The 26,957-nt window shown below is 43.4% G+C and overlaps 2 protein-coding genes across 2 annotated transcripts in view; both read right to left on the bottom strand.

Moving 5' to 3' along the window:
• LOC111959806 (potassium voltage-gated channel subfamily E member 2) overlaps positions 1–26,957 on the bottom strand; it is a 367,483-nt gene that overhangs the window by 255,914 nt on the left and 84,612 nt on the right. The gene's annotated exons all lie outside the window — the stretch shown is intronic.
• On the bottom strand, positions 79–26,838 carry LOC111959379 (gap junction alpha-5 protein-like). Its single transcript, XM_023980886.2, has 2 exons — positions 26,459–26,838; positions 79–3,726 (listed from the first exon to the last, which is right to left on the bottom strand). The coding sequence occupies exon 2, from the start codon at positions 3,694–3,696 to the stop codon at positions 2,536–2,538; it is 1,161 nt and encodes a 386-aa protein (XP_023836654.1). The 5' UTR covers positions 3,697–3,726; positions 26,459–26,838; the 3' UTR covers positions 79–2,535.

The following is a 26,957-nucleotide window of genomic DNA, read 5'->3' as shown; positions in this document are numbered from 1 at the left end:
GGTACCAAAACATTTCTGCAGCATTGAAGGTCCCCAACAACACAGTGGCCTCCATCATTCTTAAATGGAAGAAGTTTGGAACAACCAAGACTCTTCCTAGAGCTTGCTGCCAGGCCAAACTGAGGAATCGGGGAAGAAGGGCCTTGGTCAGAGAGGTGACCAAGATGCCGATGGTCACTCTGACAGAGCTCCAGAGTTCCTCTGTGGATATGGGAGAACCTTTCAGAAGGGCAACCATCTCTGCAGCACTCCACCAATCAGGCCGATATGGTAGAGTGGCCAGACGGAAGCCACTCCAAAGCAAAAGGCACATGACAGCCCGCTTGGAGTTTGCCAAAAGCCACCTAAAGGACTCTAAGACCATGAGATTCTCTTTGGCCTGAAGTGTAACTTCTGGAGGAAACCTGGCACCATCACTACGGTGAAGCATGGTGGTGGCCGCATCACGCTGTGGGGATGTTTTTCAGCGACAGAGACGACTGGGAGACCAGTCAGGATCGAGGGATAGATGAACGGAACAAAGTACAGACAGATCCTTGAAGAAAACCTGCTCCAGAGCGCTCAGAACCTCAGACTGCGGTGAAGGTTCTCCTTCCAACAGGACAACGACCCTAAGCACAAAGCCAAGATAACGCAGGAGTGGTTTCGGGACAAGTCTCTAAATGTCCTTGAGTGGCCCAGCCAGAGCCCGGACTTGAACCCGATCGAACATCTCTGAAGAGTCCTGAAAATAGCTGTGCAGCGATGTTCCCCATCCAACCTGACAGAGCTTGAGAGGATCTGCAGAGAAGAATGGGAGAAGCTTCCCAAATACAAGTGTGCCAAGCTTTTAGCATCATATCCAAGAAGACTTGAAGCTGTAATCGCATCCAAAGGTGCTTCAACAAAGTACTGAGTAAAGGGTCTGAATACTAAAAGGTCTGAAATGTAATATTTCAGTAAAAAAATGGTTGCAAACATTTTTAAAAAAACGTTTTTGCTTTGTCATTATGGGGTATTGTGCATAGATTGATGAGGGGAAAAAAATTATTGAATCCATTTTAGAATAAGGCTATAACGTAACAAAATGTGGAAAAAATGTAAGTGGTCTGAATACTTTCCGAATGCAGTGTCTGCAATCAGGATTAAACACAGAGAAAACAGTTGCTCCTGCTATATTTGAAGCTGATATGGTGCACAATGGATTGCATTGCAGAGATCTGTGTCCCAATTTAATTTTCCAAACTGCTGCAGATAGCCTCCATCACTGGATCGCAGGGATCAGGGGACAACACTCTTTGGTCAGACCCCTGAATGTAGGGTTTTTTCCTCCTCTGACAGCAGTGTGTGTGTGTGTGGGCGTGTGCGTGTGCGCGTCTCTGTGCGTGTGTGTTTCCATTTGCAAGCATGTACATGTTTGTGTTATTATAATCAGCGGCTGGGTATACAGTGAGACAGTTTTTGGCACACTGAATATGCAAGCTTAATGTACACTATTCTTAGACTTTAAAGAAAGATCTACTGTAATTCTCTGATCTATAAAACATCAAAACATACAATGTGCAATTATCTGTTATTTCAAGGCTTTTCCCAAATTGTGATTTAAAAGGTGTATTTCTCTTTCGCATCAAGATCAATATATGATCACAGTTATCATGTCCACGTTTCAAGCTTGGCCAGGCTCTTATTGCTCTAACAAAAAACATCAGTTCTCCCAACGGTCACAATCTTAAAGCTCAGTCCAATATGCAGAAGCTCTCAAGATTCACTCAGCCCACTCCCAGTGAGCTTACAGACCCCAAGGTCTCTCTTCCTGTGATGCTCTTGGAGCTGTAGACCAGACAATCCTCCACAGTTTCCGACGTTTTGGGCTGCTGCTCCTGGGTTTGTATGGCCAGCCTGGTGCCTTCTGAATGGATCCACTTGGAGTTTGCCAACACATCCATCTTTAGCCCCAGTCTGTATTACACTACTGGTAAAAAGTTTTTGAACACCTACTCATTCAAGGGTTTTTCTATATTTTTACTATTTTCTACATTGTAGAATAATAGTGAAGACATCAACACTATGAAATAACACAAATGGAATCATGTAGTAACCAAAAAAGTGTTAAACAAATTCTTCAAATAGGAACTCCTTCAAGACTGTTGGAAAAGCATTCCAGGTGAAGCTGGTTGAGAGAATGCCAAGAATGTGCAAAACTGTCATCAAGGCAAAGGGTGTCTATTTGAATAATCTCAAATATAAAATATAATTGGATTTGTTTAACACTTTTTTAGTTACTACATGATTCCATATGTGTTATTTCATAGTGTTGATGTCTTCACTATTATTCTAAAATGTAGAAAATAGTACAAATATAGAAAAACCCTTGAATGAGTAGGTGTTCTAAAACTTTTGACCGGTAGTGTACCTGCTCCAGTTCTGTCTCTGGGTCTATAGACCCAGCCTGCTCCAATCTCCTCTAGTCAGGGCCTTACTCCTGCTGTGTCTGAAAGTCCTGTCTGCTCCCTCCTCTCTTTCTCAGCCCCTCTTTCGTTCTCTGTCGGTCTGGTTCTACACGGCCAAGTCATCTGGTCGGACCCGGCTGCTGGTACCGCTGGTCTTGCTGAAGCGGCGTTTGTCTTTCAGGTAGCTGGCGTGCAGCAGGGTTGGTGCGGAGCACTCGTTGGGCATCTCCCCTGGCATCTGGGTATAGCTCATTCTCAGGAATCCTCCCTCCCCTTCCAGGTCGTCATGGGAATGATGGCGCTCGGTGGCCATGTTGACGGAGTTCTGCTGGTGTGCCATCCTGTTGTTGAAGGGGTGAGAAGGCATGGAGGTCATCGGGTTCATGGGGGTCATCGTATCCGACGATGCCAGGCACTGGCTGAAGTCAGGGGGAGGGGTGCAGCCCGGGGAGTTGTGATGGAGCGGGGTGTCGGGGTCCTTGGAGACGGCAATGGCCACAGCGTTATGGGTGCGGTTCTTGAGGGCGGCATGGGTGCGCTTGCACTTCCTGATACGCCTGTAGGCCAGGTGGTAGAGCTCAACCACAGAGAGGAGCAGGGAGACACCAGACACCACCAGCATGAAGACGATGAACACGTTCTTCTCTGTGGGCCTGGACATGTAGCAGTTGACTGGGTTGGGGCAGGGCCAGGCCTTGCAATGGTACAGAGCCCTGAGGAAGACTCCATAGATCATGTATTGGACCACGATGAAGGTCACCTCCATCACTGTGCGGATCAGAATGCTCAGAATGTATGTGGATAACAGCGCTCCCCGCAGGCGAACCTGCCCTGACGCCTCCAGCACCTTCCCACAATCCCTCTGCTGGAGGTATGCCTTCTCCCCTGATACGCACCCCCCCTCTCCTCTCTCCTCCATCTCCTCCCTCTTCTCCTGCTCCCTCCTCCTTCGTTTCTCATCCCTCCGCACGATGTGCATGGCGTGGCCCATGTAGATCAGTGATGGCGTGGATACGAAGATAATCTGTAGAACCCAGTAGCGGATGTGTGCGATAGGAAACGCCTGGTCATAACAGACGTTGGTACAACCGGGCTGCTGGGTGTCGCACAGGAAGTCACTCTGCTCGTCTCCCCAGGAGGACTCTGCAGCCGTGCCCAGGACCAGGATCCTGAAGATGAAGAGGACGGTGAGCCACACCTTCCCCACTGACGTGGAATGTTCCTGAACCTCCTCCAGGAAGTTCCCCAGGAGACTCCAGTCCCCCATCACTACTGCTCACTGGTCACTGGCACACACCTGAGAGAGGAGAAGAGGGAGAGAGAAAGAAAGACAGTCAGGGTGAGGGTAAAGGGAGAGAAAGAGATGGGTCAAGGAGGGAGGGAGAGAACGGAGAAGAGATAGCGAGTGAAGAAGAAAGAAAATAGGGAGAGAAAAGAAAGGAGATAAAATGACTAGTGTGTGTGAGTGGCATGGTATGCATGTATAAATAGCCTGTGATTGGCCTGGAGACTGGACACGACACAAATGCCTGAGAAGGACTCTTTTCCCACGACACACACAAACATACTGTATATTTAAGGGCATTTCAAAGTAAATAGTGAGGTTGTTTCTGAGAAATGATATACAGTAGTTGGATGTTTGTGTTACTATTCCTGACACTGACACATTATAACCAGACAGAAAGGGTGAGGAGCCATAGGGCAGGACAAGGCTAGGAGCTAGTGGCCCCGAATGTTAGAAATGGAATGGAATTCTGTGCCCCTGACCTAACCCTACAATCTCCAACATCTCCTTCATATTGTCCAGAGCACAGCAACGGTCATTGGTCACCATGTTTGTACCGGTTAATTGAAGCCTTTGATGTTCACTCGCTCGTCTCTCCGTTCCACTCCTCCTGTGATTTGTATCAGTGTGTGTGTGTGTGTGTGTGTGTGTGTGTGTGTGTGTGTGTGTGTGTGTGGTGTGTGTTGTGTGTGTGTGTGTGTGTGTGTGTGTGTGTGTGTGTGTGTGTGTGTGGTGGTGTGTGGTGTTGTGTCCGTTGCCCCCTGACCGAGTATGAGTGAGACTTTGCGTGTTTCTTCTGTCCCTATAAGGCATCTCAGCAGACCACTTTTATGGTGTCATGAACACCCCAATCATCGAAGTACGCACATAAGTGAACTGATCTGAATTTTACTACAATTATTCAACAGGTGAAAATAAAGTAGGCAACACACACACACACACACACACACACACACACACACACACACACAACACACCCACACACACACACACACACACCACACACACCCACACCACACACACACATACACACACACACACACACACACACACACACACACACACACACACACACACACACACACACACACACACACACACACACACACACACACACACACACACACACACACACACACACACACATCGTCCAGGTTTGGCTGGGGTAGGCTGTCATTGTAAATAAGAATTTGTTCTTACAGTTTTTTCAAATTGCTAACACACTAAAATGACATGCACAGCACAATTATTTAAACTGACACACAGAGAGCAAAACCTCTTCTCAAGTCTCCAAAAGTCTAAACACATTTTCTGCTTTACACACATTTTGCAATTCAAAATGGCACTTTTTAAATGCACTGCACACGGTTCTCTGCATAAGACACAACAATCTGACATACAGTCACATGTTTGCCATTTCAAAACACTGCCATTCAAAATTACACTACATGAGCTAATTGGCCAATACATGTGCCACCTGGCCAAACACCTCAATGGTTAATTGTTACCACTTCAATCAGGAAGTAAGCACTATGAAAAGACCACAGGTGAGCACCTTTTGTTTTACAACAACAATGGAAGCCGTTGCAGAGAGAGGAAGAGGAAGAGGGAGGGTGAGAATGACAATGAGAGGGGGAGGAAGAGTGAGAGGTAGGAGTAGAGCTGGTAGAGGAGTTCATGGCCAAGGAAGACAACATCTTTCAAATGAAATCAGAGCAGCCTTAGTTGATCATGTCATCAACCATGGGCTGACAATGAGAGAGGTTGGACAGAGAGTGCAGACCAACTTGAGACGTTTTACTGTCGCCTGTGTCATCCGGACATTTAGACTGGAGTACAGGTATGTAACCAAAATTTCTTTCACACTATGTAGTACACCCCATGTCATAGGGTATCAGTTGGGTGACACCTGTTTACTTCATGAATGGCTGATGTCATACACTAACTGCACAAATTTCCTGTAGAATTTACTCTACTGTGGGGGAAATATCTTTAGGCTGCATTGTCCAAGCCCTATATTTTTGTTTTTTTGTTTTTCTAAAGGACTGAGAGATGCAACCATGGTAGAGGAAGGGGCCAAATGTTCACTGGAGTACAGGAAGCTGCCATTGTAAACTTGGTTTTGGAAAATAATGAAATCAGATTAATCAGAGAAATTCAAAGCCACATCATCCAAGACAACACCATATTCAACAACATTCAAAGAGTCAGTCTGTCCACATTGGCTCGCATTCTCAAGCGAAACCAAATCAGAATGAAACAACTTTATAAGGTGCCGTTTGAGAGAAACTCTCAAAGAAACAAAGAGGTCAGACGAGCATATGTAGATGTAAGTACAATATTGACTGTAGTACACTACACGCAACATTGTTTCCCAGTGTACTGGATAACACCATATTGACTGCTTTTGTTCTTTGTTTTCAGGAAGTACTGGAAATGGATGCTCATGCAATCCCACATGAGTTAATCTTTATAGATGAGGCTGGGTTCAACCTAGCAAAGACCAGAAGAAGGGGGAGAAACATCATTGGTCACAGAGCCATTATAGATGTTCCTGGCCAACGTGGTGGGAACATCACAATGTGCGCTGCCATCTCCAATACGCATGGTGTCCTCTACCGTCATGCCAACCTTGGACCATACAACACAGCCCATATTCTCACATTTCTGGACAGACTCCACAACATTCTCATACCACCAGAGCGTATGAATGATGCAGACCATCAAAGAACCCGGTCGTTGTAGTATGGGACAAGGTGAGCTTTCATCGTGCAGCCCCAGTCCAAAACTGGTTTGCTGACCACCCACCATTTCTCGTGCAATACCTCCCACCATACTCACCATTTCTGAACCCCATAGAAGAGTTATTTTCGGCATGGCGGTGGAAGGTATACGACCGGCAGCCCTTTGTGCGCATGCCTCTTGTGCAGGCTATGGAAGAGGCATGTGATGAGATTGATGTGGGTGCGATTCAGGGATGGATAAGGCACTCAAGGCGCTTCTTCCCTCAATGTCTGGCAAGGGAAGATATTGCCTGTGATGTGGACGAGGCATTGTGGCCAGACCCAGCTGTGATGTGGAACGAGGCGTTGTGCCAGACCCAGCTGTGATGTGGACGAGGCGTTGTGGCCAGACCCGAGCTGTGATGTGGACGAGGCGTTGTGGCCAGACCCAGCTGTGATGTGGACGAGGCGTTGTGGCCAGACCCAGCTGTGATGTGGACGAGGCGTTGTGGCCAGACCCAGCTGTGCGGCAAGATGCTGCCTAATTATTTTTCTTGCCTCTTTTYTTCTATATATTTTTTCTGCACATTTTTTCTGCAATTTTCTTTTTCAGTTTACTGTTTTTTTGTGAGCATATTTTTGTTCAGTCCAATGTAAATATATCTGCTGTGCATATGTTGCACTGACTTGTTTGGTGAAAAATTAAATGTTTCAACAGCATGTGTGTGTATCTGCAAATATTTCTGTGCATCTGAAGAATTTTCTACAATTTTAACTATTTTAGTATTATGGCAAAGCATACTAAAGATGAGAGTGCTTTTCATTATGCCCAACAGTGTGTAGTTGGTTAGACAAAAATCTGGTCATATGAATTAAGTGTGTGCCATTTCGTGCAAACGTTTGATTTTGATAATGCTATATGTAGTTTTGGTTGCAGTGCTTCATTTTGCAGGATATATGAGGTATTTTGCAGTTTGGGTGTGTGGTTTTGTGAATTGTGTTAAGTATTTTGATAAAACCAGCCTAGTTTGCAAAATTGTGTTTTAGCAATTGGGAAAACCTGTAACTGACTTGCCTAGTTAAATAAAGGTGAGAGGTTTGGCAGTACATCTCTAGCTCTAGAGTTAGCCAAATTACAACCCTTAAGAGAGGTCCCTTTTGAGTGGCTTTCTTTAAGAAATCATATTGTTTGGGATTGCTTCCTCTGAGAATAAGAACAGGAAGTTGAGGAAAGGAGACATAGACTGAGACCGCTCAGCCCTCTGCAACCTCTGCTCTGTTCCGATTCTCAGCGTAGCTAAGATTCCGTTCCCACCAGCCTGTGTGTGAGTATCCAGACAGACTGACAGACTAATTACTGCTCCTGTGATGGGTCTGTACCCCCGTGCTCCTGCTTCTACCTCTCACCCTTATTATCCTCCTCTGAGCGACCATGCCAACTCTGTCTGGGAACAACAACTAAAAAACAGTCAAATAAGATCAAGTCTCCAATTCGCATAGCGCCCCAACAGATCCACAGATGACGCAATCTCTATTGCAGTCCACACTGCCCTTTCCCACCTGGACAAAAGGAACACCTAAATGAGAATGCTGTTCATTGACTACCGCACAACTAAGGACCCTGTGACTGAATAGCTCCCTCTGCAACTGGATCCTGGACTTCCTGACGAGGGTAGGAAACAACACCTCAGCCACGCTGACCCTCAACACGGGGGCCCCTCAGGGGTGCATGCTTACTCACCTCCTGTACTCCCTGTTGACCCACGACTGCGTGGCCACGATGAGACAGCCTATAGGGAGGAGGTCAGAGACCTGGCAGTGTGGTGCCAGGGCAACAACCTCTCCCTCAACATGAGCAAGACAAAAGAGCTGTTCCTGGACTACAGGAAAGGGAGGGCAGAGCACACCCCCATTCAAATCGACGGGGCTGTAGTGGAGAAGGTTGAGAGCTTCAAGTTCCTTGGTGTCGACATCACTAAGGACCTATCATGGTCCAAACTCACCAACACAGTCGTAAGGAGGGCACGACAACGCCTATTCACCCACAGGAGGCTGAAAAGATTTGGCATGGGTCCTCAAATCCTCAAAAAGTTCTAGAGCTGCACCATCAAGAGCATCCTGACTGGTTGAATCACCACTTTGTATAGCAACTGCTTGGCATCCGACCGCAAGATGCTACAGAGGGTAGTGAGTATGGCTCAGTACATCACTGGGGCCCAGCTCCCTGCCATCCAGGACCTCTATACCAGGCGGTGTCAGAGGAAGGACCAAAAAATAGACTGTTCTCTCTGCTACCGCATGGCAAAAGGCTCTGGGACCAAAAGGCTCTTTAACAGCTGCTACCCCCAAGTCATAAGACTGCTGATCAGTTAATCAAATGGCTACCCAGACTATTTGCATTGACCCCCTTATTTTATTCTTATCTATTCTTATTTTTTGCACTGACTCTCTTGCACAGGCTCAGTGTACACTCCCTGACTAACCACACACTGACACTCCAACACACACACAAGCATATTGACGCTACACACACAAACACACATACATTCACATTCCACACATTCTTGTCGTGATGTGAGTTTGTCCTATATTTATATATATATATATATATATATATATATATTTTTTTTTATCCCAGCCCCTGTTTCTGCAGGAGGCTTTTTGCCTTTTGGTAGGCCATCATTGTAAATAAGAATGTGTTCTTAACTGACTTGCCTAGTTAAATAAAGGTTAAATCAAATCAAATCAAATTCCTTCACACTCTTCACATGCTGCTGCTACTCTCTGTTTATTATCTATGCATAGTCACTTTACCCCTACCTACATGTACATACGACCTCAATATCCTTGACTAACCAGCAGTGGTGTAAAGTACTTAAGTAAAAATACTTTAAAATAGTACTTAAGTAGTTTTTTGGGGGTATCTGTAATTTACTTTACTATTTATATTTTTGACAACTTTTTATTTTACTTCACTACATTCCTAAATAAAATAATATACTTTTTACTGCTTACATTTTGTCCTGCCACACAAAAGTATTCGTTACATTATGAATGCTTAGCAGGACAGGGAAATGGTCCAATTCACACACTTATCAAGAGAACATCCCTGGTCATCCCTACTGTCTCTGATCTGGCGGACTCACTAAACACAAATGCTTTGTTTGTAAATTATGTCTCAGTGTTGGAGTGTGCCGCTGGCTATCCGTAAGTAAATAAAAACCAAGAAAATGGTGCTGTCTGGTTTGCTTAATATAAGGAATTTGAAATGATATATACTTTTACTTTTGATACTTAAGTATATTTTAGCGATTACATTTACTTTGATAATTAACTACATTTAAAACCAAATACTTTTAGACTTTTACTCAAGTAGTATTTTACTGGGTGACTTTCACTTTTACTTGAGTCATTTTATGGTATCTTTACTTTTACTCAAGTATGACAATTGGATACTTTTTCCACCACTGCTAACCCCTACCCTGCACATCGACTCTGTACCGGTACCCCTTGCAAATATCCTCATTATTGTTATTTTTATAGTGTTATTACTTTTCCTTTAGCTAACTTTTTTAAAAATACTGCATTGTTGGTTAAGGGCTCGTAAGTAAGCATTTCACGGTAAGGTCTACCTACACCTGTTGCATTCGGCGCATGTGACAAATACAATTAGATTTGATTTGAAGTCTGAGAAATAAACAGTCAGAAATATCAAGAGTGACTTAAGGGTGCAGGTCTAAAGCGATCAGAAAGTTAACAGTCAACTAGAACAGCATGCATGTGACAGCACAAGGAAATATAGCCTACAGAGTAACAATATATGAGGTGAAAACAACAGACTTACTAGAAGGCTCAAGACACAGAATGACGAACTTTAACAAAAGATGACCTCACCACTTTGAGCAAAGTTCATCTGAACATACCATAACTTGTGTTGACTAACTAAACACAACACTACTGTATGTAAACGTCTGGCCTCATATTGATACTAATATTGCAATGTTGGCCAGCTAGGCTACACAGCCAATAGGTTGTGTTGTAAACAGGTGAGGAAACCCTTTTGTCAGACCAGCCTGGTAGGAAAACGACTGTTTTAAGTCCTACATGCCATTGTGAAGGCCAGGCTCTCACTCCCTTCCTCTAGTCTAGCTCCTCCTCAGTTCTTTGTGGCTCGCTGTAAACACATTATCTGATCGCTACCCAAAGCTTTGATGACAGTTGGATGTAGAAAGGCATGTTCTGGCTGTGATTTTTTTTAAAGGACCCCATGGCACTATAAAAATCTATGTAATATTGTCTAACAATGACTTATCTCTGAACTCAATGAATGAAATCCCTTTGCAAGTATTATAGATCATGGAATTTAAGAGCTCCTTGTTGGGAAGAGGCCTAATTTGATATTGATGAAAAATAAAGGAAAATGAGGAAGGGTGGAGGTGAAGAGGAGTTGTTAACAAAAAGTGAAAATATTTGGTTCAAATACAAAGGGGAGGGATGCTCTTTTTTCCCCTGGAAAAACATGTTAAATAACAAACAGTCTTGCGTATGTGTCATTACTTCAACAGAAAAAGTTTAGAGAGAATGTCCAGTAATTTGTACAGGTAACCACTTGGTACAGTAGCTGCCCATCTTTGCCGTCACATTTGAGATTGTTCTATTCCATTCCTGGGTGCCCAGTAATAAATAGGGATTTACTGTAATACACTGTACCCACTGACCACCGTCATAGCTGTCATATTGGTTTATACTATCTGTCTCTGAGTAATGGACACTTTGGCAATGAGGTATCTAACACTGCACACACTGGGCATAGCATACCACTCAGATATGTCTCTGACATTGATCAGAGCACAGGGGACGTTACAGAAGGAAGCACCCGTGGTAAGGACTACTCAACGTTGGCCTGATTGGAATCCATGCTACACAACTGCCACCGTATTTAACCACAGTAAGGTGACTGGGAACATGGACTAGTACAAACAGACCAGCTATGACCTCCGTAAGTCAATCAAAGAGGAAAAAGACGTTATAGGGACAAAGTGGAGTCGCAGTTCAATGGCTCAGACACGAGACAGATGTGGCAGGGACTACAGATAATCATGGATTATAAAGGTAAAATCAGCCCCAATCTCTGTAGCCAATGTGAGTAGAACACTTTAACCCTCGCAAGGCTGCCGGCCCGGACTGCATCCCAAGCCGCATCCTCAGTGCATGCGCAGACCCGCTGGCTGGGGTGTTTACGGACATATTCAATCTCTCCCTACCCCAGTCTGCTGTCACCACTATCGCCTCGTAGCACTTACTTCTGTCATAATGAAGTGCTTTGAGAGGCTAGTTAAGGATCATATCACCTCCACCTTACCCAACATCCTAGACCAACTGTAATTTGCATACAGCCCCAATAGATCCACGGATGACACAGTCGCCATCGCACTGCACACTGCCCTATCCCATCTGGAAAAGAGGAATACCTACACTACATGGCCATAAGTATGTGGACATATGCTCGTCAAACATCTCATTCCAAAATCATAGGCATTAATATGGTGTTGGTCCCCCCTTTGCTGCTAGAACAGCCACTCTTCTGTGAAGGTTTTCCACGGGGACTTCCATTCAGCTACAAGAGCATTAGTGAGGTTGGGCAATTAGGCCTGGCTCGCAGTCGGTGTTCCAATTCATCCCAAAGGTGTTCAATGGGGTTGAGGTCAGGCCTCTGTGCAGGCCAGTCAAGTTCTTCCACACTTGATCTCGGCAAACCATTTCTGTATGGACCTCGATTTGTGCACAGGGGAATTGTCATGCTGAAACAGAAAAGGGCCTTCCCCAAACTGTTGCCACAAATTTGGAAGTACAGAATCATCTAAAATGTAATTCTATGCAGTAGCGTTAAGCTTTCTCTTCACTGGAACTAAGGGGCCTAGCCCAAACCATGAAAAACAGCCCCAGACCATTATTCTTCATCCACCAAACTTTACAGTTGGCACTATGCATTTGGGCAGGTAGCGTTCTCCTGGCATCCGCCAAACCCAGATTCGTCTGTCGGACTGCCAGATGGTGAAGCGTGAAGAGTCCAATGGCGGCAAGCTTAACACTACCCCAACCGACACTTGGCATTGCGCATGGTGATTTTAGGCTTGTGTGTGGCTGTTCGGACATGGAAACCGATTTCATTAAGCTCCGACGAACAGTTCTTGTGCTGCTGTTGCTTCCAGAGGCAATTGGGAATTTGGTTGGGAAGTGTTGCAACCGAGGACACAACATTTACGAGCTACACGCTTTAGCACTCACTGGTCCCGTTCTGTGATCTTGTGTGGCCTACCACTTTGCGGCTGAGCCGTGAACATTTCCTAGACATTTCCACTTCACAATAACAGCACTTACAGGGGCAGCACTAGCAGGGCAGAAATTTGCCGAATTGACTTGTTCGAAAGGTGGCATCCTATGACGGTGCTACGTTAAAAGTCACTGAGATCTTCGGTACGGGCCATTCGACTGACAATGTTTGTCTATGTGTAACCGATGTGAAATGGCTAGCTAGGTAGCGGTAGTGCGCGCTAGCAGCCTTTCAGTCGGTGACGTCACTTGCTCTGAGACTTGAAGTAGTGGTTCCCCTTGCTCTGCAAGGGCCGCGGCCTTTGTGGAGCGATGGGTAACGACGCTTCGTGGGTAACTGTTGTTGATGTGTGCAGAGGGTCCCTGGGTATGGGCGAGGGGACGGACGTGAAGTTATACTGTTACATATGGAGATTGCATGGCTGTGTGCTCGATGTTATACGTCTGTCAGCAACAGATGTGGCTGAAATAGCCAAATCCACAAATTTGATGGGGTGTCCATATACTTTTGGCCTTGTAGTGCATGTAAGAATGCTGTTCATAGACTACAGCTCAACCTTAAACATCATAGTACCCTCCAAGCTCATCATTAAGTTCGGTGCCCTAGGTCTGAACCCCGCCCTGTAAAACTGTGTCCTGAAATTCCTGACAGGCCGCCCCCCAGGTGGTGAAGGTCAACACCTCCGCCACACTGATCCACAAAATGGGTCCCGACAGGGCTGTGTGCCCAGTCCCCTCATGTACTCCCTGTTCACCCATGACTGCGTGGCCATGCACATCTCCAACTCAATCATCAAGTTTGCAGACGACATGACAGTGGTAGGCCTGATTACCAACAATGAYGAGGTTTAGAGCCCTGGCGGAGTAGTGCCAGGAAAATAATCTCTCACTCAACATAAAAACAAACAAAGGAGCTGATCATACAGGAGACTGAAGAGGGAGCATGCCCCCATCCACATCAACAAGGCTGCAGTGTAGAGGGTCAAAAGCTTCAAGTTCCTTGGTGTGCATATCACTGAGGACCTGAAATGGTCCCACAACACACACACCGGGATGAGGAAGGCACAACAGAGCCTCTTCAACTTCAAGCGGCCAAAGAAATTCAGCATGCCCCTAAGACCCTCACGAACTTCACCAGATGCCACATTGAGAGCATTCTGTCGGGCTGCATCACCGCCTGGTACAGCAACTGCACCGCCTTGAACAGCATGGCTCTCCAGAGGGCACACTGCCTTCCTTCCAGAACATTTACAGCACTCAATGTCAAAGGAAGGCCAAGAAGATCATTAAGAACCTCAGCCATTCAAGCCACAGTCTGTTCCCTCTGCTACCATCTAGCAGATAGAGACAGTACAGAGCTGAGACTGAGAGACTGAGAAACCGCTTCTATCACAAGGCCATCAGCCTGTTGAACAGCCATCACTAGCCGGCTACCTGCCCGGTACTCAGCCCTGCACCTTGAGACTAATGCCCCATGTACAGTATATAGAGTCATTGAACTCTTGTCACCTCATGTTCTGTTTTATATACTGTTGTTTAGTAACTTTAACTGGGATTGTTTTGTCTTGATTCTATTTTTGGTTATTGGTGTATTTGTATTGTATTTCCTGACATTCTACTGTACTGTTGGAGCTAGTAAGATCAGTGTTCACCGCACCTGCCATAACACCTGCAAATCTGTTTAAGTGACCAATAAGCTTAGATTTGATTTGAGAGAGGATAGGCAAATGAAACAATAGGCTGCATTGGCATAGCGAGAGTCTGGGGTCTGTATTGAAGTCTATAAAGATAGTTATTGTTAACAAAAAGAGAGTGAGAGTATCCTGTATGTTTAGAGATGGGGTTTGAGGTTGGACAGTAGGCCTACACACTTTGCATTAAGTGAGGTTGGACTACATTTAGTGAACATACTGTAAACACAGGGCTAGAGAGGTTTGGAAAAGTGGCTGTGATGCCTGTGAACTCATACCATAGGGGCCTTTAGTGGAGTAGCCTATAGATAGAGAATGGATCAGGAACCCAGAACATCAGCAAATAACAAGAAGGACACACCGAGTGATATGGACAACCTGTGGTTCAGTGTAGTAGTATTTACAGTAGTCTTTATATACATGGACATTGACTGGACCTGGGCTGGAGAGCAACCAGGCTATAGTCCATAGAGATGACATGGCTAGCAAACTGCATCAATAATGTGTGGTGGTAACTGATGTCCTAATTAAGGGCAGGTACAGACCCAGTAGCTGTAACAGCAGCAGGGCTGAAAAAGCCACCAGAATGAATGCAGTGTTTTCTCTCAAAGCAAGCCAGGGAAGGAAGCAACACTACAGCAATAAATCCTGTCCGGTGCCTCTCCTCTCCTTTTCTCTGCCTGGGCTCAAAGCATTGCCTTAGAGGGCAGTTAGTGATTTTCCAGCTGGAGATCAACCACTCCATTCTTGGGACTGATCTCTACAACTTATAGCTGTCTTGTAAAACACTGACTGTAGGACTTTTTTCTGCCTTAACCAGTGCCATTTAACAAGTGATGACTAATTTGAAAAACCAAACCCACAACCTCAGAGCATTGAAGACTGGATAAAGGATGAACTATCTACAAGGAGCTCCCGCAAGGAACTCCCGCAGGAGTAGTATCATAATTGGACAATCTACCTTACTGAACTATATGAGACTACATATCTATGTAGAACTATCCTGAGTTTCCGTTTAAAATGATTGCCTCACACTGAAAAGACTGAGAGAAATCAGTCTTATTCCAAAACATCATTAAATCAAATCGAATGTATTTATATAGCCCTTCTTACATCAGCTGATGTCACAAAGTGCTGTACAGAAACCCAGCCTAAAACCCCAAACAGCAAGCAATGCAGGTGTAGAAGCAGGTGTAGAACATCAACCCCTCTATCCTCTATTCTTTCCAACCCCTTCCCATCACAAACCCCTCTGCCACCTCCCTCACCATAATCCTATCCACAGACAGGAACAACAGGGGCAGTGTTGATTTACACATTGTCCCTTTACTGCTCTCATCACTAGTCTGATCCGTAGACATTAAAACCAGTAGATAGTGATATCACTGGCGTCATCGACATATTCCTAGGGAAAACTCCCAATGGCGCATGAAGCCACAAGTATTTGAATTTGAAGCACGCCATATTGCTGAATGGCACCAAAAAAATTGCTGAAGATCATGGTGAAAGTGGTCGTAACTAGCAAAGGTCGATGTAAACGTTTTCATCCTGCCTGAGATAGTCAACCCAGTCTACCGGTCGTGATTGGTCTGTGTCAGCACGTGGTCCTGTGTGATGACAAGTGTGCGCTCCGAGAGCGACACGAGATGGGTGGGGCTAAAGCTTAAGAGGGTGTGAACGATGCTGAATGGGTGTAGACAAAGAAGAGCTCTTCACTAGATACCAAAACATTCAAAGGCCATTTTCTCAAGTGAGTTTCAACTTTCAAAGCAGAATTACTTTCCCATTGTTCCTCAAATGCAGTGTATGATATATCATTGTGAGTCTTTACTTTTATCCAATGTAAAAAACACAATTTCAAGTTTTGCTGCATAAGACCGAATCCAGGTTGTGAGTCATAAATGTAGTAGTCAGAATGGATCACTATAAAATGACATATCTCAATTCGTAGCGATCTTTAAAATAATTCACTATGGGGATCGTGCTTGATCATAATAAACACATTTTAAAGGCCAAAACAGTCATAAATATTATAATTTTTTGGGGCTGTTCTGTTCGTCGTAATTTACATAGGCTTTCTAGGGTAGACCAGTAGCCAACCAGCAGAGCTCCACGCTCCAGAGTGGACACTGGGGGCCTGGTCTGATCAGTGACGCATACCCTCTCTGTCCCCATAGAAGACAACAATATATCAAATACTATGCCTTCAGATAGTATTCACACCCCTTGACTTTTTCCACATGTTGTTGTGTTTCAGCCTGAATAAAACAACATTTGTCACTGGCCTACACACAATACCCCATCATGTCAAAGTGAAATAATGTTTTTAGAATTTTTTACTAATTAATAAAAAATGAAAAGCTGAAATGTCTTGAGTAAAGAAGTATTCAACCCCTATGTTACGGCAAGCCTAAATAAGTTTAGGAGTAAAAGTTATCTTAACCTTTTTACTGCTGTGGGCTAAATCACACAGTGTTTATTGGTAGTCTTAAACAAATCTACTTTGAAACAAAAGTATACACCTCACACACATGGTTATGGGCTTAAGAAAAAGAAGACACCTGTACCATGTCAGATATAGAGTTGGAATGTATTACATTTTGAGTTTGTGTCCCAATATTACACTTTCTACACATCGCAGAACACTGAAATATAACAAAACCGTTTGACATAGAAACACCGGATTTCCGCTGAAAATAAATTATAATGTTGATTAATTATGAAATTATTTTTTAAAAAAGAATAGCATTCCACCCATGATGCCACTAGAGGGCGATTGGTCATTTGACTGCAGGAAAGGTCACATAATAAGTTGCATGGACTCTGTGTGCAAAAATAATGTTTAACATTCTCTTTGAAAGACAACCTCATCTCTGTACCCCACAATTATTTGAAAGGTCCCTCAGTCGAGCAGTGAATTTCAAACACAGATTCAACCACAAAGACCAGGGAGGTTTCCAAACTTTCGCAAAAACATTAACAGACATTGAATATCCCTTTGAGCATGGTGAAGTTATTAATTACACATTGGATGGTGTATCAATACCAGTCATTACAAAGATACAGGCGTCCTTCCTAACTCAGTTGCCAGAGAGGAAGGAATCCTCTCAGAGATTTCATCATGAGGCCAATTGTGAGTTTAAAACAGTTGCAAAATGTAATGGCTGTGATAGGAGAAAGTTGGCTCAACAACATTGTAGTTACTCCACAATACTAACGTAATTGACAGAGGGAAAATAAGGATGCCTGCACATAAATACATTTAAAAAATGTGGCAAAGCAATTCACTTTTTTTCCTGAATGCAAAATGTTATGTTTGGGGCAAATCCAATAAAACACATTACTGAGAACCACTCTCCATATTTTCAAGCATAGTGGTGGCTGACTCATGTTATGGGTATGCTTGTAATCATTAAGGACTCCATGGAATGGAGCTAAGCACAGGCAAAATCCTAGAGGAAAACATGATTCAGTTTGCTTTCCACCAGACACTGGGAGATGAATTCACCTTTCAGCAGGACAATAACCTAAAACACAAGAGGCTTATTAAGACCACATTGAATGGCCTAGTTATAGTTTTGACTTAAATCAGTTTGAAAATCTATGGCAAGACTTGGAAATGGCTGTCTAGCAATGATCAACAACCAGCTTGACAGAGCTAGAAGAATTTAAAAAAGAATAATGTGCAAACATTGTACAACCCAGGTGTGCAAAGCTCTTCGAGACTTAACCAGAAAGACTGACAGTTGTAATCGCTGTCAAAGGTGATTATAAAATGCATTGACTCAGGGGAGTAAATGAGATGTAACTGATGTTAATGAGATATTTCTGTATTTCATTTTCATGAAATTTGCAAAAATTTCTAAAAACATGTTTTTACTTTGTAATTATGGCATATTGTGTGTAGATGGTTGAGAGAAAAAAATCTACTTAAACCATTTTGAATTCAGGCTGTAACTGAACAAAGTGAGGAATAATTCAAGGGGTATGAATACTTTCTGAAGGCACCGTATATATACACAGTATATACAGTGCATTATGGAAGTATTCAGACCCCTTCCCTTTTTACACAATTTGTTACATTACAGCATAATTCTAAAATGTATATATACATAAAACAAATAATTCTCATCATTCTACACACAATACCCCATACTGACAAAGCGAAAACCGGTTTAAGTTATTTTTGCAAATGTATCCTAAATAAAAAACAGTATATTAGTGTATTAGTATTCAGACGCTTTGCTATGAGACTCGAAATTGAGCTCATGTGCATTCTGTTTCCATTGATCATCCTTGAGATGTTTCTACAACTTGATTGGTGACCACCCTTGGTAAATTCAATTGATTGGACATGATTTGTAAAGGCACACACCTGTTTATATAAGGTCCCACAGTTGACAGTGCATGTCAGAGCAAAAACCAAGCCATGAGGTTGAAGGAATTGTCCGTAGAGCTCCAAGACAGGAATGTGTCGAGGCACAGATCTGGGGAAGGGTACCAAAACATTTCTGCAGCATTGAAGATCCCCAACAACACAGAGGTCTCCATCATTCTTAAATGGAAGAAGTTTGGAACCACCAAGACTCTTCCTAGAGCTGGTCGTCCAGCCAAACTGAGCAATCGGGGAGAAGGGCCTTGGTCAGAGAGGTGACCAAGAACCCGATGGTCACTCTGACAAAGCTCCAGAGTTCTTCTGTGAAGAAGGACAACCATCTCTGAAGCACTCCACCAATCAGGCCTTTATGGTAGAGTGGCCGGACGAAAGCCAATCCTCAGTAAAAGGCACATGACAGCCCGCTTGGAGTTTGCCAAAAGCCACTTAAAGGACTTTCAGACCATGAGAAACAAGAATCTCTGGTCTGATGAAAACAAGATTGAACTCTTTGGCCTGAATGCCAAGCATCAAATATGGAGGAAATCAGGCACAAGAACTAGACAAGTCGGGACAAGTCTCTGAATGTCCTTGAGTGGCCCAGCCAGAGCCCGGACTTGAACCAATTCAAACATCTCTGGAGAGACATGAAAAAAGCTGTGCGGCGAAGCTCCCCATCCAACCTGACAGAGCTTGAGAGGATCTACAGAGAAGAATGGGAGAAACTCCCCAAATACAGGTGTGCTAAGCTTGTAGCATCATACCCAAGAATACTCAAGGCTGTAATCGCTGCCATAGGTGCTTAAACAAAGTACAGAGTAAAGGGTCTGAATACTTCTGTAAATGTGATATTTCAGATATTTTTTTAAATACATTTGTCATTATGGGGTATAGTGTGTAGATTGATAAGGATTTTAAAAAAATAAAATAAATTTTGAATAAGGCTGTAACGTAACAAAGGTTTTTCATAGTTTTACTATTTTCTACATTGTAGAAAAGTAGTGAAGACATCAAAACTATGAAATAACACAAATGGAATCATATAGTAACCAAAAAAGTATAAACAAATCAAAATATATTTTAGATTTTAGATTCTTCAAAATAGCCACCCTTTGCCTTTGCCTCTCAACCAGCTTCATGAGGTAGTCACCTGGAATTGTTTTAGAACAGGCTTGAAGGAGTTCCCACATATTCTGAGCGCTTGTTGGCTGCTTTTCCTTCACCCTGCGGTCCAACTCATCCCAAACAATCTCAATTGGGTTGAGGTCGGGGGATTGTGGAGGCCAAGTCATCTGATGCAGCACTCCATCACTCTCCTTCTTTTTCAAATAGCCCCTACACAGCCTGGAGGTGTGGCATACTTAATAGTTGATGTTGAGATGTGTCTGTTACTTGAACTCCATGAAGCATTAATTTGGGATGCAATCTGATGTGCAGTTAACTCTAATGAACTTATCCTCTGCAGTAGAGATAACTCTGGGTCTTCCATTCCTGTGGCGGTCCTCATGAGAGGCAGTTTCATCATAGCGCTTGATGGTTTTTGCGACTGCACTTGAAGAAACTTTCAAAGTTCTTGAAATGTTTCCGATTGACTGACATTCATGTCTTAAAGTAATGATGGACTGTCGTTTCTCTTTGCTTATTTGAGCTGTTCTTGCCATAATATGGACTTGGTATTTTACCAAATAGGGCTATCTTCTGTATACCCCCCTACCTTGTCACAACACAACTGATTGGCTCAAACACATTAAGAAGGAAAGAAATTCCACAAATTAACTTTTAACAAGGCACACCTGTTAATTGAAACGCATTCCAGGTGACTACCTCATGCTGCTTGTTGAGAGAATGCCAAGAGTGTGCAAAGCTTTCATTTAGGCAAAGGGTGGCTACTTTGAAGAATCTCAAATTTCAAATATATTTTTATTTGTTTAACACTTTTTTGGTTACAACATGATTCCATTTGTGTTATTTCATAGTTTTGATATCTTCACTATTATTCTACAATGTAGAAAATAGTAAAAATAAAGAAAAACCCTTGAATGAGTAGGTGTGTCCATACTTTTGACTGGTACTGTATATGACTACGACTTTACCACAGCATCTTGAAAAACTTCAGACAATCAGAGTAAGTAAGTAAGTTAGTTTACACTGAGAGATTCCAGGCCATGCTCTGTTTAGATGAAACTTTTGAAGTCATAATGAAGAAGTGATATGCCTAATGCATAAACTTCGTATTATTAGCTAAAAGGGTTTGTTTTGTCGGGTGGTATACACCATGTCTGGTTGGGAAATAGAGGAGTGCAATGTCCTGTGTCTATGTTACCATATGTGCCTCTTTAAGGTGGCAGACATGGACAAATCTGGTAAAATTAGTGAACAAAATATTTATTTATATTTTTATGTAGTCCTTGACCTGGATTTTTAAGGACTGTCTCGACAACTGTAGAAACAAAACATACTGTACCATGCCACCGTATGGCACAGTTTGGATTTTAAATGAATTCATACAAGCCTCTGCCAAATTCACATTATAATAAGGCAACAGTAAACATGTCACCCCCCACGAATGTTGAGTCTTGACAGTGTTTGCAACATGTGTGCCAAATTTTGTTACAATACGAATATCCTTGACTGATATTTATGCATTTATGTGCCAGACCACAACCATGTGAGTGTTTATTGGTCAATAGCGGCCATGTTGTTTTAGGTACTAGTCTGGAAAATATTGCATTGAGAGAACTTTGTCCATAGATGCCACATCAAGTTTCGTGCAGAGCGGTCTTTCGGTGCCAGGTGTCATGACATTGCCCTGTTGGAAGAAGTTTATGACCCCCCATAAATACCTTTCCCCATTTTTCTCTCCACCCTACAGAATGGACTATTGGAAAGCCCTTTGTTAACACAGAGAGAGTATGGTAACATCAAAAGGTTGGGGAAAAGAACAATCTTTCTATAATCCAACCATTTGAATGTGTCCGTTGGTACTTAAAGAATATGATGTCAGATCAGTTGTTGTCTAGGACATTATATCTGATGATAGGACGACATAAATTGTATCTTGGAAAGTCTACACATTTTAGTCATCAGATTCACGTGGAATTGTTGTGCAATTTAAATGTGTAAATATGAAACTATTTGTGAAAAGATTAAATGTAATTTTAGATTCTAAATGAGAGAATTGTTTTCATTGAGTAAACTATGATCATTCAGTGGCCACGCGCAAGTGAACAGACATTGGTTGAGAAATATGAAACACTCCTTCCTCTGACCTCACTACAGAAGCCCGTTGACGAAAGTCAACCTTGTGTTCCCGATGACGTGTGGACTGATGTCCATATGTTTAAAAGGGCTAATATCAACTGCAACCTAACAAAATTAACTTATGTTCCCGACGACATGAGGACTGGTGTCCATACATTTAAAAGGGCTAATTTCAACGTGGAGGTGACGATCGCCACGCTGGACGGATGAATTTCAACTACACCAGCCAGAATATAGCATGAGCTGAGTATGGCAACTTGGTATGAACTTTGAACTCTTATTCACTAAAGAAGTGATACATCCTACACTTCGAGTTATCAGCAGCTGTAAATGTGCGTGGCCTAGGAAAGGACGGACAATCTCTTCAGAACGACAGGGTACTACAACGTATCCATTCTACCACACGACAACAGACTACAACGTATCCGCCCAGAAATATTCTTCAAAGGACAAGGGAGATCTCTGCTGGGCAACCCAGCCTTCCATCTTCGACCAATCTATCGAAGAGCAGCTCAGAGTAAATATATTTCTTGCATTTTCCTTTTCCGAATGGGCGGTTATTTAGAATGCATAAGATTCTGTATTTACGATAGCATAGCTTCATAAGGTCCGATAGAGACCCAATCCTATTGTTCCTCAGTCTTCCCGCTCTTTCATTCAAACCCAACCCCCTTTCATTGTCTAACCAGCCGTCATATCGTTTCATTCGCTAGGGATGTTTTCTTCTATGACATAATTAGTAATCAATGTATGATCCATCCTATGTATATGTAATTCTGTGTGATTATTTAGGTATTTAGTAAATAAATAATTAAACCAAATTTAGTATTGCTGATTCAACTTGTTAGCCAGTTGAACTCTATAAACATTTTTCCGTGGTGCCCCGACATCCTAGTTAATTACATTTACATGATTAGTTTAATCAGGTAATATTAATTACAGTGAATTGATTTGATAAAATAGCATGTCATATATCATTTAATCCATAGTGAAGACACAACACAGGAGAGTAGCGTTAAGTGTTTGTCACGAAATTAAAATGGCGGAAAATCCATCATGGCCGACCTTATGGGCCCCTGAGGCAAATCTGTTCCTTGTGAGGAGAGGGACCTATGCACTGAATTTCATATTTTAGGTCAAATGGGGTGAGGCGCGTGACCTTTCAAAGTTAGCATTTTCAATCTATTGTTATAGCGCCACCATCTGGCCAATCTATGAAAGTTTTTAATGCCAGATCTCTGTGGCAAGACGCATCATTCACCCAAGTTTCGTCAAAATCGGGCCAGTGCTGTCTGAGATATCGTGTGTGACTAACGTACAAACGAACATACTAACTTACTAACAGACGGAGACAAATCCACAGTCCCCTCCCCGATTTCATTGTGGGGGAGAACAAAATATCCTCATCAATAACAGTCCCGAATGCATATACTGTGCAGTGACAGCTTAGTAAAAGTGGCACAACTTCAGAGACATATTAAGAAAACATAAAATCCCCCTCCTCCCACCTCTCTCTATGAAGTCCCAGCACACTGCTTGGTGTACCATTGGAGAACAAAGAGGTTGGGTAAGGATGCGACCCCCACCCTGACATAAGGCAGGTGCTCAATCGTTGTTTTGGTTTTAACATGGATGCCAGGTGGGCCTTTTATCTGACAAAAACACTCCACAGTTTTTTAGTAGGTGGCCTGAAACGTGAGAGAAAGAAAGATTGAATAGAGAGAAAGAGGGGAATAGTAAAGTATATATACAGTTTATTAGGTACACCCCGTTCATGAAAATGGTTTGTGGCTTGCTATATAAAGCAGGCAGACAGGCATTGATGCATTCAGTTACTGTTGAAATTAACATTAAAATGGGTAAAACAAGTGACCTAAGTGACTTGGAGCGTGGTATGATGGTTGGTTCCACGCGCGCCGGTTCCAGTATCTCAGAAACGACAGTGTCTAGAGTTTACCGAGAACGGTGCGACAAACAAAAAACATCCAGTCAGTGGCGGTCCTGTTGGCGAAAACAGCTCGTTGATGAGAGGTCGAAGGAGAATGACAAGAATCGTGAAAGCTAACAGGCGTGCCACAAACAGGCAAATAACGGCGCAGTACAACAGTGATGTGCAGAACGACATGTCAGAACGCACAACTCGTCGGTCCTTGTCACGGATGGGCTATTGCAGCAGATGACCAGACCGGGTTCCACTCATATCAGCTAAAAACAAGAAGAAGTGCCTCCAGTGGGCACGTGATCACCAACACTGGACAATTAAGGAGTGGAAAAAATCTCCTGGTTCCTGTTGCGTCATGCTGATGGCAGAGTCAGAATTTGGCGTAAGCAGCAGGAGTCCATGGATCCATTCTGTCTGGTGTCAACGGTACAGGCTGGTGTCGGTGGTGTAATGGTGTGGGGAGTATTTTCCTTGCATACTTTAGGTCCCTTGATGCCAATTGAGCAACGTTTCCATGCCCTGAAGAATTCAGGTTGTTCTGGAGGCAAAGGGGGGTCCGAACCGGTACTAGATGGGTGTACCTAATAAACTGTATCTGTGTATATGAGACATCAACTGTTTGAGGTCTAAATGGCCCTCCTCTCCAAACACATTGACTATTAACTGACTTAGTTTAGCCATGGAGGGGCAGGTGTGGGGTGGGTACAGACCCCCTGGGTGAGTTGGGGGGAGGCAGCGGGAGACGGGGGGAGAAATACTTCCTAAATCACAGAGTGGGTTAGTCACCTGCCACACGACTGCTACTTATAGAGCAGCGAGCCACCAGCAAGCCCTGAGGACTGGCGAGCCATATATCAGTCACCGTCTCACCCCACCAGACGCCACGCAGCTAGCCAGATCATCTGCTACCTTACATGGAGGTCTGCCTTTTCATCTAACTGTACACAGACCCACAGCCCTGTTATGAGCTATTGTTTTAACTGCACAGTGTTACACTGGGTCGCTCAGCCCAGACACCAGCCTGTTGCCGGAGGGGAAGACTATTGATGTTTGATTATCAATTATAGTACCTGCATTAAAGTTTTGTTATAAAATAAAATGTTCATTGCAGGTATTGTACATTATTCTAGTTTGATTCTAAAGTTGAGTTGCTAAATGCTTTGCCTTCGGGAAGTACATTTATATTTACTGTGGTTCTTAGGATTATCAAATTGGATTTCATCTTTTCATGAGGTAGAGAGTGAGGTGATAATCAGTAGCATGCAAAACAGAGACCAGGTGTGTCTTGATGTTTCCTGGAGTTATCTCTTCACTTTTCAACAGTTCTTCTAATAAACAGGGGTGTGTCAGACCATGGAATGTTGTGCAATAGGGTAGCATCAGTGTTATAACAGTCTTTCTTATCAATAGTATCTCTATTTCTAGCTGCACAGCAAAGTATGCTCATTATCAGGAAGTACACCTGAAGGAGTCTCCTACTGATTTTGTTAGTCACTCTCACTCACATATCATTAACATAAGTCATGGCAAAATGTGTAGAACTGCAGGAAATAAACTTTAAAACATGCATTTTTCTCTCCTCCATCAAAAGAGGGGCAACTAAACATTTTTGCCCTCTTGATGGGTGGGGCTCCCCAACCAAATCTCAACTATGGCCCCCAAAAGGCTACATCCAGCCATGGTCATGAGACTATGGTAAACAGGTAAACAAAGAGATGAAAAAGGTACACATCTGTCATGTCATTTAATGCCGAATTGGTGAAAGTCTTGTATTTGTTAATGATCCTGTTTTTGATATTTCATGTAAGCAATCTTATGTCAAGCCATCCAATCTGATGCCTTGTCGTTGTCTTGTAAATTATTGTAGATTTAAAATGGTGTTGTATCTGTACGAATAACCTTCATGAAATTTGTTTAATATAAGGACATTTACTGCTCTAAGAGACCCATGTCATCTTATACAGCGGAACAGTGGAGTCGTTTGTTAAAATATATTTGTCTCTGGAGCTGCTGGCTGGCTGGATGAGTCAGTGTTGAGAGAGAGAGTGAGACTAACACACACCAGGACCCCCATAAATCGTCCCTACACTCTTCTCTGTGACAGATACCTCACTGCTATGGACCAGCGCCATGTCAATGCTGTCTCAACTAGTAAAAGACAGAGACACTGGGTATGATGCTTTAGTGACCCAGCAACTATATAGTATGAATACAAGAGACAGATGTTAATAGAATACCTCTATAAAACCCTCACACACACTCACTGAGTGACAGCTGTGTGAGTCCTGTTAGCCTTGAGTACACATATGAAAAGGGACAAATTAAGACTCTGGTCCATTTCCACAAGTTTCCTGATCTAGTTTGAAGTGTCCTTCCTATGTTTGTGTGTCCCATCGAGGGTGATGTGGTGGTAAATTACCTTTTCGTGCTACAGATGGTGATGGCTGTCAGTACTGAGGAAGAGGGTCCTAGCTGCTTCCCATAAGAGTCTTCACCTCAGAGACTGATGGAATGGTGGAGGGTGGATTGGAACGGGCCGTAGAGGTGTGTTGACCTGGTGGGATAAGTGGAGATAGGACTGGGCTGTAGAGGAGTGATGACCTGGTGGGATAAGTGGAGATGGGCTGGGTCGGAGGACAGAGGTTGGTGGAGGTGAGTGATCCTGAGTCGTACCTCTTGCAGGCACACCATCAGATATAATCAACAGGAGCTGGGTAGATCAGAGAAGAATATGATTTCTGTAGAGTGGAGTATGATCTCTGTAGAGTAGAGTGGAGTAGTGCTGGAGCTCTGTGCCGTCCCAGGGTAGGAATGCTAGCTTGTGCAGGGGGCACGGGAAGAAAAGCAGGGGCATCATGAGAGAGGGTTTCCTCTCTGCCCTCCTCCCTGCCTCTCTCTCATCTGCAGTCTCCTCCCTC

Source organism: Salvelinus sp. IW2-2015, linkage group LG36, assembly GCF_002910315.2.
Source record: "Salvelinus sp. IW2-2015 linkage group LG36, ASM291031v2, whole genome shotgun sequence".
In the NCBI taxonomy this organism is placed as follows: Eukaryota; Metazoa; Chordata; class Actinopteri; order Salmoniformes; family Salmonidae; genus Salvelinus; species Salvelinus sp. IW2-2015.
This window is presented reverse-complemented; position numbering and strand designations above follow the sequence as displayed.

What these genes read in the sequence shown, in the direction of transcription:
- LOC111959379 (XM_023980886.2), bottom strand. Translation starts at nt 3,696, where the DNA reads ATGGGGGACTGGAGTCTCCTGGGGAACTTCCTGGAGGAGGTTCAGGAA.